The 19,723-nt window shown below is 43.4% G+C and overlaps 1 protein-coding gene across 1 annotated transcript in view; it reads right to left on the bottom strand.

The window, feature by feature from the left end:
- The window catches only part of LRRC1 (leucine rich repeat containing 1), a 126,803-nt gene extending 120,737 nt beyond the window's left edge, over nt 1-6,066 (bottom strand). The window contains exon 1 of the mRNA XM_059938983.1: nt 5,835-6,066. Coding sequence (XP_059794966.1) covers nt 5,835-5,993 — 159 coding nt within the window. The 5' untranslated portion in view covers nt 5,994-6,066. The remainder of the gene's footprint in view (nt 1-5,834) is intronic.
- Between the last annotated feature and the right edge of the window lie 13,657 nt (nt 6,067-19,723).

Raw genomic sequence — 19,723 nt, 5'->3', positions numbered from 1 at the left:
GCACGCCCTGGCTCCACAGCTGACCTTGGCCAAGTTCCTTACACGAGCCTCCGAAACAACTCCCTAAGTAAGTCTCGGTGCCCACACTGGCAAAACTGGAATTATAAGGGCTAAAGTGAGGGGTGATTCCATTTAAGGGAAATAATTTCTAGAGAGAACTTAACGCAATGTTTGGAGCTCGGTAAAATCTCAGAAAGTGGCATCTAGTAGAATATTATTAATAAGTAGCAGATGCTCCAAGTTAATCAAAGACACTCCAATGTCCACTAACCTGGGGCAAATGACATCTTCCCCAGGCCTCAGTTTCCTCACCTGTAAAGTGGGGGTCGGGGGGAGAGGGAGCAGGAGATGAGGGAGGGGCACTGGACTAACACGGAACAGAACAGGAAAACAACCAAGAGCTAAACTGTGTAACAGCAGCAGGCTCTCTGAGAAAGCAGAACTGAAGTTAGTTTCCCTAACTTAAGAAACGTGCAGGTCACGGCTCTAAGGGGCAAGTGATCTCTTGGACGCCCTTCCTCCTGGGCTTTGCCTTAAATTATTTTCATTATAATGCTACTTAAGTCTGTCCAAATATAAAGCTTCATATGCTTTAGCCCTTATAAAACTGTAAGGTGAGACAATGTAAAACTTGGATAAAAACCAATAAAAGAGCTCAGCTTTCACTGAACATGACGTATGACAATGATGCAATTTTGTTCCGTGTGCTCGAACGCTCACAGTGTGTTAAGTACAAGACTACCTGGAGCGAGTTCCTGGCAACTCTGTGTGGCTCTACCACCGCGGGGCTGGGATCCCCTCAGCCAGCCAGCCACCGCTCTTCTCTAACGGACTGTCGTGAAACCTTTGTTCATGAACTTCCAGCCCTCATCTGACCCAAAAACACAATTTCTGCGATAAGTCCATATCTGTCCTTTCCCCTTCGCTACAGACAATCAAAGGGGTGCGCAATCTAACACTGGCAGGAAATCTTTATGACGTGCCTCATTTGGAAGGTCATCTGGATGTTACAGAATCTATGATTTTTTTAATTATTATTGAAAAGAATATTAAAAATTTACTTTTGGTTTTAAAAAATAACTTGCAAATTCCCAGGAAAATGTCTTTAAACTCTAGTTTACAACACATTGTTTCCTCAAAAATCAAGAAAATATTATATTTTGGTGAAAGAATTGGGGAACCGTATAAATATTATAAATTTGTTATATGGGGGAAAAAACATTGTTTCCTAATAAAAGCGTCTTGCCATAGTATCCAGAAAGACCTTAGACGTCGCAGACCTAACTGTAAGTGCTCTGCGTGCATTCTCTCTTCAATCCCAAGAACCACCGTATAAAGTAGGTGCTACTGTGACACGTGAGGAAACCGAGGCTTGAAGAAAGAATGAAAGTGATGGAGCAGCACCTGAACTGATTCCAGCAGCCTTGCCCCCTGCTCCTTCCAGACCAGCCCTGAGAGCCTCTGCAGAGGACGGCCAGCCACGCACAGCAGGGATCCAGGGGAAACCAGCTGGGGGAAAGAGAGATACAGAGGGAAGGTGGCATTCTCAAGGAAGAAATGCCAGGACCTAGTGACAGGAGGGACGGAGACAAGAACGTAAGTCCCTGAACCTTTGAGCCAGGAAGAACGGCTGGCCCGGCCTCCAGAAATGGAACTGCTGGGGAGAGAAGCCAGTGCAGGGGCCCAGACCTAAACTGAAACGCGGTGGGTTTAAGACAAAAGGGACTTATTCCAAGTGGGGATGGATATCCTCTCAACAGATCACAGGCGAAGAAGTTGAAGTCTCGTTACACAGGAATTATGTTTACAAGGCATGAAGATTATTTCAAAAAGACAAGGCGGTCAAAAGTGTCCAGCACGAGGGAATTCCCTGGTGGTCCAGAGGTTAGGATTTGGTGCTTTCACTGCCGGGGGCCCAGATTCAATCCCTGGTTGGGGAACTAAGATCCCACAAGCCTCACGCACGGCCAAAATAAAAAAGCGTCCAGCATAGAAGAGATGGAGAACAAAGATAGGCAGGACAGGACCACTGAATTCTGAACATCTGTGTCTTTACTAATTCCAATAGACCAGTGCACAGCACAAGTCAGGTGTGGGACAGGCAATCACGATGGCGAAGAAACAGGGCTGTCTCCCCGTGACAGCACGTAAGGACTCATCCAGGCAACAGGCATGCCCACTGTGCCCCAGATACTGTCCTAGGTTCAGCCACAGACAAAAACCCCCCTGCTGGCATGGAGCTTATGTTCTGGCTGAGGAGACAAAGAACGAGCAAGCAAGGACACAGTCTGGAATCAGGGGGTGATGAACGTTCTAAGGGCTAGGGAAAAAAAAAAAGCAGGATACGAGAAAGAAGGAAGGGCAGGGGCAGGTATCTGAGATAATGTCATCTGGCAATCACGGAAGGACTGACTGAACTCTAAGAGGAGGTGACAGGATGAAACTCAACTTTTTAACCTAGAGAGGCTTGAGAGCATTCACTCCAAGTGTCTGCTGCCTAGTAGACCAGGCCCTGCAATGGTCTAGAGAGACCACAGCAAACACATGTTTGAAGGTATCTGAGCATAGTGCACATTGAGGGGAAAACTGATGTCATCAGGAACACAGAGAGGAAGGCAGGAGAGGAAGACAAAACAACCGCACCAGGTGGATGACCTTCACTTCTGAAGACCTGGATTATTCTCTGACTCCATTAGAGAAAGACAGATGCTGGAGCAGTGATGAGCTTCAAGGGACGAGAAGGCAGCAGAGGAGAAAGATCTGCATCAGACTCAGCAGCCTTCATTCAACAGATAAACAGGGGTTTACTCAGCAGGACCCACTGGACGCCGAGCTCGTGCTCCCAAGGGGGCACCTCGAGGTGTCTCTGTTAACACACACCCCAAAGGGATGGGGCTGGGGGAGGGGACCAGCTGGAGGATGGGAAGGGGTGGTGAGGCCAAAGGTGAGGGCTCTAAGTCCCCTGCAGCCATGAGAGGCTCACAGGGTGGGGCCACTGCTGAGGACGGTGATGCGGGTTCAGCAAAAGGTCGGCAGATTAGGTCAGTAACCACAGTGGCGTCTGATAACTGCAGTGCCGCTCCAACCACACCCACCACACCTGTACTAAAGTCACTGTCTCCCCACAAAGCTGCTGATTAAACCTTCTTTAATCTCTGTATCCCCCACAACTAGCAAATCCTGGAGGGTCAATAAAGGCTCTACTGACGCCAAGCTTTCATGACAGGGGTAAACCAGGAGGGGCTAAACAACTGAGGGTCTGATGGAGGTGAGAAGCCCAATAGTCCAGATTCCTGCTCAGTTGGCAGATGCATGAAAGGGGAGAGCTGGGGGGGCGGGGCGGGCAGGGGCCGGCCATAGCAACTGCATCACACCAGCTGGACAGCCCTGAAAGTCACTTCAATCCTGAGTCTCAATGTGGAAAACAAGGGGATTGGAGCAAATCAGAGGCTGCAGACTTTCAGGGAGAGGAGATGCTCTTCTCAGTGCTGAAGGCTGGGGAGCATGTGTACTTTTGCTATTGGGGTTGGGGGATGCAGGCTTCCCCTTTGGCTGCAAATGAATCGCGGAGACGAGAACATAATGCAGGTATGGCCACCACCACGAGGACCTTGGAGGTTTGTCCGCAGAAGAGGCCCACTGGTGACGTGGCAGGTAAGAAGACAGGGGCTGGGGGAGGGGGCCAGGACTGCAGTGAGCAGCGGTAATGAGTTATGCAGAACTCAGACGGGAGACAACGGATGCCCAAGCAAAGACTGTGAATGAAACATCCGTGTTTTGAAGGCGGTTGCTGGAGTCTGGCTTGTACACACCCAGGCACACAAAAAGTCAGGGAGAAAGAGATTTTACACAACTTGAAAACTATGAAACTACTTTAAGAGCTGTAAGAGCAATTACCCATATGCAAGACCACTTCTAGCCTTTGAAAAGCTTGTTTATCACCATATTTACTGAGGGTTATCAGACTGTATTTTGAGCTTCTGAGAAGTTTCCATTTAGAATCAGTAGAAATACCTGACACATCCAAACCCCACAATTTCCCATACCAAGCTGAATCCTCCAACATTACAGAAAAACCCACAAACTTTGCAGAAGGGAGTGAAAAGCCAATCCAGTCACAGGAAATCTTCCAGCTCTACAAAAGAAAACAAACAAACAAAAACACCACAAAGAGCACTGAAACATTTCTAGTCCAACAGCTTTTCACTCAAGCTTTAATAACTTCATGCTGAAGCCCTTGAAAAGTATTAAATTACATACAGTATTCTATATTCCTGGCAGTAGCAATGCCTAAAACTTATTATAACTTAAAGCAGTAAGTGAGCTCATGACTTTTAAGTCAAATTTAAGGAAGCTAAACGCCAGATAAAACCATGTGTTTGAAAATGCCCGCAAAATAATAAATGCCGGAGGGAACTGGATGGCTTTTCTGCTTCTAAGCTAAATAAAGCCTGGGGGGCTTTGCAAAGATCCTAGTGAGGATAATCACCGCCCCCCCCACCCCGCATTGCACACAGCAAACCATCCAATCAATTCTACGCAGACCAAGGAAAGTTAATCCAAGAAGAATAACAACACTTGAAATGTTGAGAAAAACACAGTTCTGCTGTTTGAAACACTCTATCGGGCTGGAGGACAAATCGGGTCATTCTAACATGCCAGAACATTTGACTCGTGAGCGTTTCTGTGACCACGTCTTGGCTTTGCGTTAACAAAGGGTCCAGCAAGACGTCTGAGTTCCAACGCTCGGGCCTTCAGGTCCTCTCTCGCCTGCCAGCAGCCTCCCTACTTCCTGCACACCTTCGGATTAACTGCCCCGACTTCCTGCACAGCCCTAGATTTGGGCTACCTTCCTCCTTCAGGCTTACTCAAACTAAGTTCCCCGGGCAAGCTCGAAGGGTAAAAGTTCGCAGTCCCCAACCCTCCATTAAAGCACAATCAGCATGTGTCTCTTGACAAGTCTGGCCGCGGCAGGGTGATTAATTTACATAAACAACTCGGAAGAGGTAACTCATCACTGCAAGGGCAGAAGTCAGCAGGCTGAACCTGGACGCTCTGGGAGCGGCGGCTGCAAGGCTGGCCCACCCGGCAGAGCCTCTGCTGACGTTCACCGCGGCTCCTTCCACGCAACAGGTCCACGCAGGCAGGGCACCAGGGCACTTGCCCACAGCTCCGCGGGCGCAGCCCGCCTCCTGCCCCACCCCCCACGGCCGGTCCCGGAGCCCGGGCAGCTACGGCTCTTCCCGGCACGGCCCACCCGCGATAAGGCACGGAGCACATTCTTCGGAAGATGCCGAGATAGCGCGGCTTGCTAGCGCGCTGCCCACCTCCTCCCGGCCCAGTCCAGGCCGAAGGGAAAAGGCGCCCCGACCAGCGATCGGGGAATGCGAGACAAGGAGACCGCCCCGAGAGCCGAATGCCGCGCTCGGTCCTTCCAGCCGGGAACGGCCCCGGCCACCTGGCTCCTCACCTGCCCGGTCACAAGTGGCGGGCGCTAGTACCTAGATATGTATATAAACTACATATCGGCACAGAACGTTTTCCCAACTGCACAAGCTACAGCGACTACTCAGAATATAGCAAGTCGCTTTGTATAGAAAGAAAAGGAACTTTTCGGGAGGGGGAGGGGGAGGAGTATGGGAGGAAGAAGCAGGTGAATGAACGTAGACGTGGTTCCCGCGGGACCTGCCTGCCGGGTCCCGAGGTGGAAGGGGGGGCGAGAGGGGAGGGGAGGGGAGAGGAGGGGACAGGGTGGGGGGAAGAGGAGGGGGCGAGGCTGGCGGGGCCCGGCCGCGCTCCCCCAGCGCGGCGCGCAGGTGAGGCTGGACACTCACCTCCGGCAGCTCGCGGAGCTGGTTGGCGTCCAGCAGCAGCTCCTCCAGGCTGCGGGCGTAGCGGTAGATCTCCTCGGGGACGTAGACCAGCGAGCAGTGGCGCTTGTCGATGGTCTCCACATGACGGTTGCACCGCCACAGGGGGATGCAGTGGAACATCGCCGCCCGCCGCCGGGTCCCGAGCCGCGGAGACCCAGGCTCCCCGCCCGCTCCGCCCGCCGCCCACCCCGCGCTCGTTGGCCCCAGTGCTCGCTCACACCTCGCGCCGGGCTCCACGCTCCCAAAAGCGCCCAGGAACCTCGGGCGAGAGCAACCCCCCCCCCCAGCCCCGCGCCCCCGCCCGCCCGCCGCTGCGCCCCTCCCACCCTCCGGCCGCGCCGCAGCCGCCAGCGCCGCGCTGAGCTTCCTACTCGCCGCCGCCGCACGACTGAGCATGCGCGCCAGTGGGCTCGCGCCCAGGGCGGCTCCCGCCCGAGGGATGCTCCGCTCCGGGTTTTCGCGGCGACCTGGATCCGGAGGGTCGGGGTAGCAGCGGTCAGGCGCTCGCGGTCCCCCTACTCAGGCTGGGACCCAGGGAGTGTCGCGGCATCGGAGGGAGCTCCTCTGAAGGAGCCCGGGGCAAAGAGGAGGCAGGGGCGAAGCAGCCCGGGGGGAGCAGAATAACTTTGTTTTTACTTTTACTTAACTCGCTCTCCTCGCTCCCCTTCCCCAAAACCACTTTCCCTTCCGGGGTCAGGCGGGACCGCCCCGAAGCGTACCTTGCGCGCCGTGGGCGGCCGGAGTCCCAAGGTTCCGTGTGGTTTTGAGGTGCCTCCACCGCCCTGGCTGCGACTTTCTTGGCCACTTGCGAGCGCGCTGCTCCAACACCCCCCGAAGTGAGCGGGCTGCCCCCGGCCCCGCACGGCACCCCGGCCCCTGCCCTGCCCCTGGTCCTCGGGCACCGCCTGCCGGCTGTGTAGCATCCTCAGTAATCACCGTCTCTGTACACAGTAATAGGAGATCCCTCTCCGCAAACCACCAGCATAGGCGTCAGAGAGTCTGCGAGATTCTCACAGATGTGGATGCACCCCATCAGAAGCCCACATACAAAAACGAGCTGGCAAAGATTAGTTTCTGAGCCCGTTCCAGCCTGGCCAGATGTTGGTCCCTGGCGACTAGCCTGGACAGGTGAGGAGGGAGGAGCGGGAGAGGTGGGACAGGTCGCGTGGGGGCTGCCAGCTAAGCATCCTCCATCCGGCTCCTGCGTTTCTGCACCAACACCCAGTCTCTTGCAAACGGTAGATTGCAGCCCAAGCAGTAGCTGGGGAGGACCCAGGAGGCTCACTACTGGGTGATAATGACCATTCCCTTGCCCCTGATTCGTATCAAGGGACTAGGACCAGAACCCTGAACTGACCCTCTTCCTATCTCCAAATAACCGAACTGGCTCCTTCGCAAAGGGTTGCTGACCAGGTGAAAACCAATCACATTTATGGATTGTTTTTTCGGGGTCTACTCTGACCCCCCACCTGGCCACCTTCTGTCCTCACACCTTCTGCTTCAAGTGAACTGGGCCTGTGACCTCTGAGTAGACACCACCCAGGCTCTTCCACCCCCACTACTGCCCCCAAACTGCTAAAATCTGGAGCCATGAATCCACGTTTCTGCAGAAGACTGAAAGCTGAGTGTGCTCCATGGCCAAAGCAAATCTGGGTCTGAAACTAGTTTTTGCAAGGCATATGTGGTCTCAGTTCCAACCGTGCACCAGACAGTTTTCCTGGGGTGAGTGGGGAGGGGAACATTTCATCATTTCAACTCTACTAGGACAGCTTTTCACTTCCCAGTGGGTGAGGATGGGTCCAAGTACCATTGCCTTGTCTGTTTCTACCCTAGCATTATCACCTTAACTCTAATTCAAATCAATCCCTAAACTCCACTGCCCTACCCACTCCACCTTGTCTTTTGTTTGTCCTGGCTTGATTCCTACATTCTCAAGGGAGGTTACCCGGACTTTGAACCTTAGTCACTCTTCCTTCATTCTTGAATTCCAGACACCCACTTTGTGCCACCTTTAGTGGAAGACTGTGGTTCCTGCCTGAGAGCCTGGGTCTGGAATGGTAAGCAAGTCACTGGCCTTGTAAGTTTTCCAGCTGCTTAAAAATAATAATAAAAATAAAGAAGGCCTGGCCCCCCATCTTAATCTTCTATTGACTTCCAGAGATTATCACACTAGATTATTATAATAAACACCAAATGTGTCTTTAAAATGTGGCTGATCTTTTTAAAAAATTCAAACCTCAAGAAGCATTCCCTGTGTGCCTCTCCATGGCACTTATACTTCCCTGTGTTAGGTTATTTTTGTATCACCTTAATCCCCAAAAGACTGTGACCTCTTGGACATCAGGTACTGTCTCACTTGCTCTGTAGACCCCTGCAACTACCATAGTTCCATATGTACACTGAATGACCAGCTTGTCTTGGCTCTTTGGAAAGTCAGTGGCAGAATTCTTGACTTTCCTCATTTTCAAAGATCTGCCAAGAATCTGAAACATTAGTCTGGTAAGAGAGAAAAAATGAAAACACTTTGCCAAGTGGAGAATTAGGGAAGCAATTCTTTATCCTCCTGAAGAGTTTGGGGGTTTCCCTACTGATATAATTTCTAGTTTCTTTCCCCATATGTATATGATTTGGACTCAAACAAAATTTAAACGACCATAGAAATCTAATTTTTTTGGAATAAGGCAATTCATTTTCAGTGTGAACCATTTTTCACATCCACTGGGGCTAGAGAGGTCTGACTTTCAACTCTGGCTCTGCCACCTAATAGCTTTGTTGAACAGGTTGCTTCACTTTTATAAGCCTCAGTTTTATCAGCACAAATGAGGACAATGGTCCACGGGTTGTTATCAGGATTAAATAAGATGGTGTAAGTAAAACGCTTAGCATAGTGTCAGGCACACATCTGTTCAATCAGTAAATATTCACTATGTACTGGTTTGTCTGTGTAATCAACGTCTATCTTTGTTTTGGGGGTCACTCACTTTGGAGAAACCAGCTGCCGTGTTGAGCAACCCAATAGAGAGACCCACACGACAGTCTTGCCCATAGCTATGTGAGTGAGTAATCTTGGAAGCCAACCCTCCAGTCTCAGTCACTCCTTCAAATGACTGTAGAATCAGCCAATCCCCTAAATGCAACCTCGTGATAGACCATGATCCAGGACCACTCAACTAAGCTGCTCCTGGATTCCAAACTCTCAGAAACTGTGTGAAACAAATGTTTGTTATTTTAAGCTGCTAAGATTTGGTGTAATTTGTTACACAGCAACAGATAACTAGTAAATGTACTTACCACGCTCCACACATGGTGCTGCAGATAGGTCTTGTCCTCATGAAGCTTATACTCTAAGGTTAAGAATGATAAATTCTCCATTAATGGAGTTGTTGTTGTCCTATTATTAATTTTTAGACTATGATGGTTGTCATTCATTTCTTTTAAAGTGAAAGTCCAATGTGATAGCTGGTAAGATGGGGTAAAATGGGGATTCAGAGGTTTGAGCATGTGAATTGTAAAGGGAGACACCACCCCCATCCACTAGAATGACTAAAAAGAAAAAGATTGACAGTTTCAAATGTTACTAATATGGAGCAACTGGAACTCAGGCTTTGCTGGTGGGGGTGTAAAATGATAAAACCACTTTGGGAAAACAATTTTTAAGTTTTTTTATAAGCATATACCTACCTTAATGATCCAGCCATTCTACCCCTGGGTATTTCTGTACAAAAGCTTGTTTACAAATGTTGATAGGAATTTTGTTAAAGATAGCCAAAAACTGGAAACCATCCAAATAGTCATCAACAAATAAATGAAATACTACACTGAAACAATGGAATAACAACAATAAAAAGAAGTTTGTTCCTTTTCTACTACTTTTCTAATGTTACTAATACTTGTAACAATGTGGATGAATTTCACAAACAGCATGCTTAGCAAAAAAGCCAGACACAAAAGAGTATATACTGTATGATTCCTTTTATATACATATAAATTCTAGAAAATGCAAACTAGTATAAGTGGTACAACCTAGATCACTGGGTACCTGCAGCCAGGGATTGGGGAAGAGATGTGGATAGAAAGATTGATGGCAAAAGGCATGAGGAAACTTTTTGGGATAATGGAAATATTCTACATCTTGATTGTGGTTGTTACATGGGTGTGTACATTTATTAAACTCATCAAACTGTGCACTTAAAATGGGAACCTTTTATTGTCTAAAATGTATACATCAATAAAATTAATTTTAAAAGTTAACAAATAGTATACAGGTAAATGTACCCAACATGCAGTTGTAAATTACATCCAGGGCCAAGTAATGTTGTGTTATTTATTTATTGAGTGGCCGCTATGTGCCAGTCACTGATCAATTTACTGAGGAGACAAAAAGGAACAAGACAGAGATTTCAGCCTTACTAGAGACAATTATCAAGGAAATTATAACAGTCATAGTAGTATTTTTTTCTTAATCTAGACAGGCTGATCTTTATTGCCCTGTAAAGTGACCCTCTGAGGTATTTATATGCAAATCAAATAGGCAAATTAAATCTTATCATATGCAATGCAATGCTGGGAGAAATTTTCATAAGAATCGCAAAGCACTCTGGGAGAGGGAGCACTCAGACCTAAACCTCTGCTTCCCCAAACTTGAATTTAAAGATATTTTCTAGAGATTATACCTCCTTGCTGTAAAGGAAAGACACCCAAATCATTCAAGAAGCCTGAGAGCCTACACAATCTCATGGGTAAATTAGTTTAGAATTCAGCCACCTTTGTAATCAGAACCAAAGTCACCACTCTAAAATCTCTTGGATTTCCTGTTACTATACATTAATATTCTATCCCCCATCTCTTATATTTTATTTGAAATGTTTAACCCATTTAGTGCCTTTTATTTAAATGTGGGTCACATTTTCCTGTCTCTTCCTATGCTTAGTAATTTTGAATTGTATCCTAGACATTGTGAATGATAGAGTCTCTGGATTCTGTTATATTACTCCAAAGAGATCTAATTTTATTTTGTTTTGTTTTGTTTTAGCACACAGTCAGCTTGGATGAACTCAAACTCCAAACTCTTGTGCCTTAGTCCATTCAGGCTGCTATAACAAAACTACCGTATACTAAGTGATTTATAAACAACAGAAATTTATTTCTCACAGTTCTGGAGGCTGGGAAGTCCAAGATCAAGGCACCAGTAGATATGATGTCAGGTGAGGACCTGCTTCCTGGTTCACAAATGATCGTCTTTTCACTGTGTCCTCACACAGTACAAGGGAACGCGGAAGCTCTCTGGAGTCTCTACTATAAGGGCACTAATCCTGTTCATGAGGGTGCCACCCTCATGATCTAAGCACCATCCAAAGTCTCTGCCTCCAAATACCATCACATTGGGGATTACATTTCAAAATATAAACTTAGGGGGACACATATTCAGTCTATAGCATTTTATCTTCTCTTCTGGATGGCAGCTGAAATTTTGTGTTGAGTTATTTTATGCTTAACTGAGATGCTTGAAAACTGAACTACACATGCATAATTAAAGGTCAGCCAGAGATATGGGCAGAGTTTATGCAGAATTTGGAGCATCCACTGTCACTCAATCCTTTCTGAGGTTTCCCCCTCTCACTTCCCAACTGCTGTGGTCACCCCTTCCCTGTCAGACTGCTCTAAACATTAGTTGTTTTAATTTATACAAGAAATATTACCCGTTCTGTGCAGTAGAGAATAGTGGCTACACTTGTTAAAACCATGAAAACAGAACCTCACCTAGTGTTATTTCCTCTTTCCAGTGTAGACTCCCCTTCAGTTTCCGCTTGCTTTTGGTCACTCTCCAGGACCTTCAGATAGTTTTTTCTTACTATTTTGTCCAACATTATAATTGTTATCTGTGGGAAGGTTGGTCTGATAACCTTCCCACTCAGTCATTACTAAAGATAAAACACTATTCCCTGCTTTTTATTAATCAGAATCATTTATTCATTCAGCTTTACAGGTTGTAATAGTATGTAAACAGTCTAAAATTTTACATTACGAAGACTTAAACTGCTCCTCCATTCAGAGAAGTTACAGATGAGCAGTTTGAGTTTATCTGCTCTTTTGTTTTTCTCAATCTGATAAATGTGCTCATGATGAGACAAATATTGAACAACATTTTGCCTTGATGGAGATGAGCAAACACTGTCTGTCATGTAGGCTGGTGGAAAAAACTCATAATTTTGCATTGAATTTTTGCATCTGCCGCTAACCAGGGATGAAATGTTGGGTGATTCATATTAACTCCAGTATTCATTTTCTTTATTTCTGCAAAAGAGATGAAAAATGCCACCCTCAAAAGCTGTCAAGAAAACTGTGTATTAATGTAGTCAAAAGAGCTTTCCGTGCCCCAGAAAACTACACATTAGGCATTAGTCACTGTCAGTACTCTTTTCTCAGTTACCAGCCAAAAGAAAGCCTATCCTGTGAGTACTCCATTTGGGTAAACAATATGTAAATTATTGGATTGGGAGAAGTTAGACTGTAAAGTTTTCAACATAAAAGAGACTATACCAGAGGAGCCCAGTACAAACTATAGCACCCACCACTGAATCCATCTTTTCCTCTACCTCTGTTTCACACCCTCCTTCTCCAGTAAACAGAAACACGTGGGGCGAAGCCTAAAGGAGGCTCATGAGCACGCTTCCTCAGGTTGGGGCGATGATTTCCATTTGTATAATGCTTTTTAGTTTAAAGAGCCATAACGTACACCATCTCACTTGATCAAAATGTATTTTCTAGTCATTTAGATAAATGCAGAGCCTTCATTTATTGCTTCATTTGTTTTCCACCTTGATCCACAAAGGATTTAAGAAGAGCATAAAGATTATCCTTTTCTCATATCACTCTTATTTTATAGTTATGGTGCCTACAGTATAAATTAAAGTATTATGGACACTAAGTCTTCACTGAAAGCCAAGACCTACTGCATAAAAAATAAGAGAAAAAGATATCAATGAGCAGAACTGTGTTCCTTCTAACAACCAGGGTCATTCAGACAATTCAAATACCACTGCTAATAAAAGTGTGTTGATCAGTTCACTAGAATAAACCTAGAAAAGGTCATGTTTCTCCAGTGAATTTTGCACCATCCATAACATTGATGTAAACTTGATTGGAGAAATAACACCTTTTAAGCCCTGTCAGAATAAAATGTTGTGAGGTTACTGATAAGGATTATTTTTAATTTCAGTTTTATTAAGGTATAATGGACATACAAAATTGTAAGATATTTAAAGTGTATATCATGGTGATTTGTACACATTGTGAAAGGATTCCTTCATATAGTTAATTAACACATCCATTACCTTACACACTTAGCTCTTTCTTTCTTTTCCTTTTTTTTTTCTTTTTTTTTTTGGTAAGAGCATTTATGTTCTAATTTCTTAGCAAATTTTAATTATACAATACAGTGTTATCAACTATAGACACCATGTTTTACATTAGCTCATAAGACATAATTCATCTTATAACTGAAAGTTTGTGCCCTTTTACCAAATTCACTCTTTTCCCTCTGCCCCTTGGCAACCACCTTTCTACTCTCTGTTTCTATGAGTTTGACTCTTTTTTTCAGATTCCACATGTAAGTGATACTATGTAGTATTTATCTTTCTCTGTTTGATTTTTTTGTATGGTATAAGAAAAGGGTCCAGTTTCATTCTTTTCCATGTGGCTCTCCAGTTTTCCCAGCACCATTTACTGAAGAGTTTATTGTTTCCCCATTTTATATTCTAGGCTCCATTGTAGTAAATCAATTGACCAAATATCCATGGATTTATTTCTGGGCTCTGTATTCTGTTCCTTTGATCTATGTGTCTGTTTTTATACCAATACCATACTGTTTTGATAACTATAGCTTTGTAATATAGTTTGAAATTAGGACACTTGATGCCTTCAGCCTCATTCTTCTTTCTCAAGTTTGCTTTGACTTTTCAGGGTTTTTTGTGGTTGCATACACATTTTAAGATTGTTTGCTCTATTTCTGTGAAAAATTCCATTGGAATTTTGATACAGATTGCATTGACTCTGTAGATTGCTTTGGGTAGTATAGACATTTTAACAATATAATTTTTCAAATCCATGAACATGAAATATCTTTCCATTTATTTGTGTCTCATTCAGTTTCTTTAATCAATGTTTTTTCAGTGTACAGATTTTTCACTACTTTGTTCCTAGGTATTTCATTCTTTCTGATGCAATTGTAAATGGGATTGCTTTCTTAATTTCTCTTTCTGATAGTTCATTATCAATGAATAGAGACACAACTGATTTTAGTCTATTGATTTTGTATCCTGAAAATGTACCAAATTTGTTATTAGTTCTAACAGTTTTTGGTGGAGTTTTTAGAGTTTTCTATCTATATAATATCATGTCATCTGCAAATAGAGATAGTTTTACACCTTTCTTTCTGATTTGGATGCCATTTATTTTTTTTCTTGCCTACTTGCTCTGGCTAGATCTTCTAATACTCTATTGAATAAAAGTGGCAACAATGGGCATCTGGTCTTGTTCTGGATCTTAGGGAAAATCAGCTTTTCACTATTGAATATTATGTTAGCTGTGGGTTTATAATATATCGACTTTATTATGTTGAGCTATGTGCCCTATATACCCAGTTCTTTGAGAGCTTTTATTATAAATGAATGTTGAATTTTGTCACATTCTTTTTCTGCATCTATTGAGATAATCATATGATTTTTATGCCTTAGTTTGTTAATGTGAATGTCTATTTCCTTCCCCAGGTTAGGAAAGTTTTCAGCTGTTGTTTCTTCAAATAAGTTTTCTGACCATTTCTCTCTCTCTCTTCTCTTCCTGGACCCCTATAATATGAATATTGGTCCACTTGATGTTTTCCCATAAGTCCCTCATTCTTTTTTTTCTTTTTGCTCTTCTGATTGGATGAGTTTCTCTGCCCTTTCTTTGAATTCTCTAATTTTTTTCTTCTTCTTTATCTAGTCTGCTATTGAACTCCTCTACTGAATGTTTCAGTTAAATTATTGTTTTCTTCAGCTCTATTTTTTCTTTTTGGTACTTTGCTATATTCTCTCTTTGTTGAAATTTTCACTTTGTTCATGCATTGCTTTCTTGACTTCAGTAAGCATATTTCTGACCATTATTTTGAATTCTTTATCAGGTAAATCACTTACATTTCATTAAGGTCTGTTTCTGGAGTTTTATCATATCTTTGTTTGGAACATACTCTTCTTTTTCTTCATTTTCTTTGACTCTCTGTGCTGAATTCTGCACATTTGGTAAAACAGCCATCTCTCCCAGTCTGCACAGAGTGGTCTTGTGTGAGAGATTAACCTTATTGCTCAGCCTGGCCTGAGCTATTTGTTGTCTCTGAAACCTTTGTGATTGTCCAAGCTGCCTTCTTTGTTCTTAGTGGCTCCCAGTAATTGAGGGTGTGCCAAGACTCATTTCAATATAGGTATTTTCCCATTTGCCCAATGTACAGACATCACTCAACTAGTTTCTGGATTTCTTTTAGAGGGAATTGCTCTGTGTGTAACCATAGATTTAGTGTATCCAGAAAAGGAGGTGAGTTTAGGAGACTCCTATATTGCTGTCTTAGACTGGGACTCTAATGAAGCTTTCTTAAAGAAAAGAAAGATAGCTGTGAACTTCCAGGCTGACATTTACCAAAAAAACCCCACTTTTTAACTGTATAAGAATACCAGGTAGCTTATTTTTCATCTTCCAATTATATTACTAATCAAACAATAAAGAAATATGTCTTATTTATTTATTTACTTATTTATTTAAAAGTACAGTATTTATATTTTATCCAATCATATTTCTTTACTTCAGAAACCATCTAGAGGTCTCCTCAATTCTAATTTATTCTTAGTATTTTCCATTAGTGGATCAACTAACAAATCTTTTTTTTTCTGTTTCCCCCCACAAAACACAAGGAAGAAATCTTTCTAAAGAGCATTATCTTGTTGTAAAAAATTTTATTTTCTTAATATGTTGAGTAGTTTGTAAACAAATACATTTCTTTTTATTAACTCTACTGGTACCTTAAAAGAGGTAAAAAATTAAAATGTTAGTGTGAAAATATCAGTAAGTAATATTATTATAAATCTATCATTTGGATAAGCTGAATCACTTTGTAGGAAGACAACACTACAAGTATATCTGCTATAAGAAAATCAAGCATGAAGATACCTAATCTTATAGCAAATTTCAAAGGGGAGATGCTTTTTCTCAATTTTGTTGCTTTGCTAAAAAAGATTTACTGCAGGATTTAAATGGATCATTATTTTAATGCATTGAAATTGAATTTTACTTACCAAAAAAATTGTTTCATACAATTTTGTAGGTAGACATCTAATGCACAAAGCTAAGTATAACTGTATTAGTCTTGAATATGATTATTATTCAAGACCTGTGCTTAACAGTGAAGACATTACTCTGTGAAAGTCCGGAGCCAATCAGAACATGAACGTTCACCAGACAGTCTGAATCTCTCTTAGACCTGCTGTGTAAGAAGAATTGAGGAAAATTCACATTAAAAGCACAACTTGCTAAAATGTATAAGGAAAGTTCACTCGATAGGCTTGTTTCATATTTTTTTAATTTATTTTATTGAAGTATAGTTGACTTACAATGTTGTGTTAATTTCTGCTGTACAGCAAAGTGATTCAGTTATACATATATAGACATTCTTTTTCATATTCTTTTCCATTATGGTTTATCACAAGATATTGAATATAGTTCCCTGTGCTATACAGGCTTGTTTCATATTTTTAAACGTCTTAAGTGATATAGAAAATAACAAACTTCACATTTATAAGAAAAACTTAAACTAATTCTCTTCTAGACCATAAAGTAAAATTATTAATAAAAGCCACTGAATTAGGAATTCAGTGAGTCTCAGTCCTGGCTTTTCAACAAAATAACACTGGACATCAGAAGATTCATCTCTCCTGTGCCTGTTTCTCATCTCTAACCAGAGCAGATGGGATGACAAAGTATTATATATAAGGTCTCTGACAACTCCTTTTAAAAGGACTATAATTCCTCTTCTGCACAATGTTCTGCTCAGTATACCTTTTCGCAAGAGTAAATGGCACAAAATCCATCATAAGGAAATGATCCTTCACGTTTTCATTTTTGTAAACATTTCTCTTTCAGGGTTCACAGCCAGTGCATCTCCATTTTTCCATTATCACTTTTCCTCTTCCCAATGTAACTGTCATCATCAAATCTATTTGCCTCAGAATATTCACCTTTTCATAGTCCCTTACATTCTTTTCTTTGTCTGTTCATCTGGCTCCTCATTTCTCTCTACTTTACTGAGAAAGAATACTTCAAAAACAGAAATTGTTAAGTTTAATAGAGTGATTGGCTGTCACAGACAGCCCAATAATTAAACACTGTCCCTAATAAAACAGACCCTCAGTAATTATTAGAAACAGAAGAACACAAAGTGTCAAATTGTTGGATTGACCTTCTTAATCTCCAAGCAAGTCGTATTTATATAAAAGATAGGTTTTTCTACTTGTACAATAAAATACAATAAAATGTTAATATTTATAATACTAATTTAGTATTTATGATATGTTTGTCTAGTTACATCATACATAGTTTAGTATTTACATAATCTGTCTTTGAAACCTGAAAGGATGCAACTGTCAAATTTGATCTACATGGTTCCCTCTTGGGAGGCTAATGCAGCTAGGCAGTGCCATGGCTAAGGGGCAGCCAGCAGGAAAAAGAGGGAAGAAGAGCCGAGATCATCCAAAGGCAGAACACTTCCCCCTGGGGAGGTGACTGGAGCACACTGTGGCTTAGTTGGGAATAATAAACAAGTTGCCTTCCCACTGTGGGCTGGGAGTGGTATTTACATGTCACCATGACTACCTTCCTGATCTTTAGGGCTCCCTGAGGAAGGAAGCTGGAGTGTGTGTGTGTGTGTGTGTGTGTGTGTGTGTGTGTAGACCAAAGAGGAGGACGTGGAAAATGTACCAGGGAGACAGCCAAAGGGGAAATGGTTCTTAAGAAACAAACCAGATCAGAGGAAATGTATAATTAGGCTTAGAGTGGGAATTGAAAGTAGCGATGGTGTGATAAGTTGTAACACTATGCAAAAGAAGTCATGATTGTTATTATTTCGTGGGGTATGTTGAAGCTCTTCTGATACAGCCGGTTACGCTGCTTAGCAGTGTTTTTGTTCCCAAAGGGTGTGAGTCTCTTACAGAAAGACAGGACTAACTTTCCTATGAAAGTGATGAAATACAACTGGACACATCACAATCCCCAGGCTAGCCCTGTGAGACTAAACCACATTGTAGGCAGACTCTCTTATGGCCCCAATGATCTCCACATCTCTGTATACAATAGAGGTTCTTGTATTATTCCCTCCTCTTGAGTGTTGGCTGCATTTATTGACTTGCTTCTAAGGAATAAAAAGGCAGCAAAAGTCATGGGCTGTCACCTCTGAGATTCAATTATAAAAAGACCATGGCTTCCATCTTAGGTGTCCTGTCCCCTTCTGTCTTAGGTGGCCTGCTCTGGGGGAAGCCAGTGCCATGGCGGGAGACAGCCCTGCAGAGACATCCACTTGAAGAAGCTTGGAAGCAGATCTCTTGAAACACGTCAGCAGCCATGTAAGTGAGCTTGGAAGCAGATTCTCCCCGAGTTGAGCCTTGAGTTGACTGCAGGTCAGCTGACATCTTGACTGCAATCTCAATGGGAGGCTGAGCCAGAACCAACCCAGGAAGCTGTGCCCAGATCCCTGACCCACAGAAACCTGGAGATGATAGATGTTTATTGCTTTAGGCTGCTAAGTTTGGAGTAGTTTGTTGCTCAGCCATAGATGACTAATTCAAACCATGACAGGTAACACATAACATAGCTGAAATGCTATATAAGGTGCAGCGGAAGAGTTAGAATCAAGGCAGGCAGGGGATGGGACAGGAGAGATGTGGACGGTGACACAGCTCACGGAGCAGCTGTGTTGTCCTGTGTGCCAGGCACCTTACAGACACATCTGAGGTTATTCTCATTACTCTGGAACACTGGAAACGTTCTCCCCACATCACACATGCATAACCTAAGGTTCAAAAGGGTTAAATAATTTGCCCGACTCTAGGGAATTCCCTGGCGGTTCGGCGATTAAGACTCCGCGCTTTCACTGCTGAGGACACAGGTTCAGTCCCTGGTCAGGGAACTAAGATCCCACAAGCCCCACGGCACAGTCAATAATAATAATAATAATAACAATAATAATAATTTGCCCAACTCTATAGCGCCAGTAAGTAGCAGACGCTGGTTTTGAACTCTGGTTTGTGAGCAGATATGATACATATACATGAAGGTCCTGCTTCTATTACGCTAATTGCAATGAATGACACTGGTAATGAGTGAAAAACGCACCTGATTGCACCTTCCAGACACATGCCTCACATTTCACGTGATAAGAGCTGAAGTCTGGTGTGAGCAAATCTCTGCAGGAACATGAATGGTGGTGGTGTGGGGAGGGGATGGAGGAAACCCCCATGTGGGTTACATCAGACACAACAGCACAGCCTCTGTTACCCCCCGGGACGGCTCTGGCTCTGGTATCAGAGCGACATGGGTTCAGACCAGTTATTGGTTCTATGACCAGGACAGGTTACTTCTTGCTGCCATAGTTTCCTTATCGGTACTGATTCAACGAGGCCACGCACGGAAACTGCTTGGCAGAGAGTCAGGCATATGGCAGACACTTAATAGATGTTCACAACTGATAATACTATTATTATGGTTTTCTCTTCAAATTTGCCCCTCTGTTAATAAATATGTAATTACTAGTACTGCCTTTTATGCTCATTAGT

The sequence above is a fragment of the Balaenoptera ricei genome, chromosome 11 (assembly GCF_028023285.1).
Source record: "Balaenoptera ricei isolate mBalRic1 chromosome 11, mBalRic1.hap2, whole genome shotgun sequence".
In the NCBI taxonomy this organism is placed as follows: Eukaryota; Metazoa; Chordata; class Mammalia; order Artiodactyla; family Balaenopteridae; genus Balaenoptera; species Balaenoptera ricei.
This window is presented reverse-complemented; position numbering and strand designations above follow the sequence as displayed.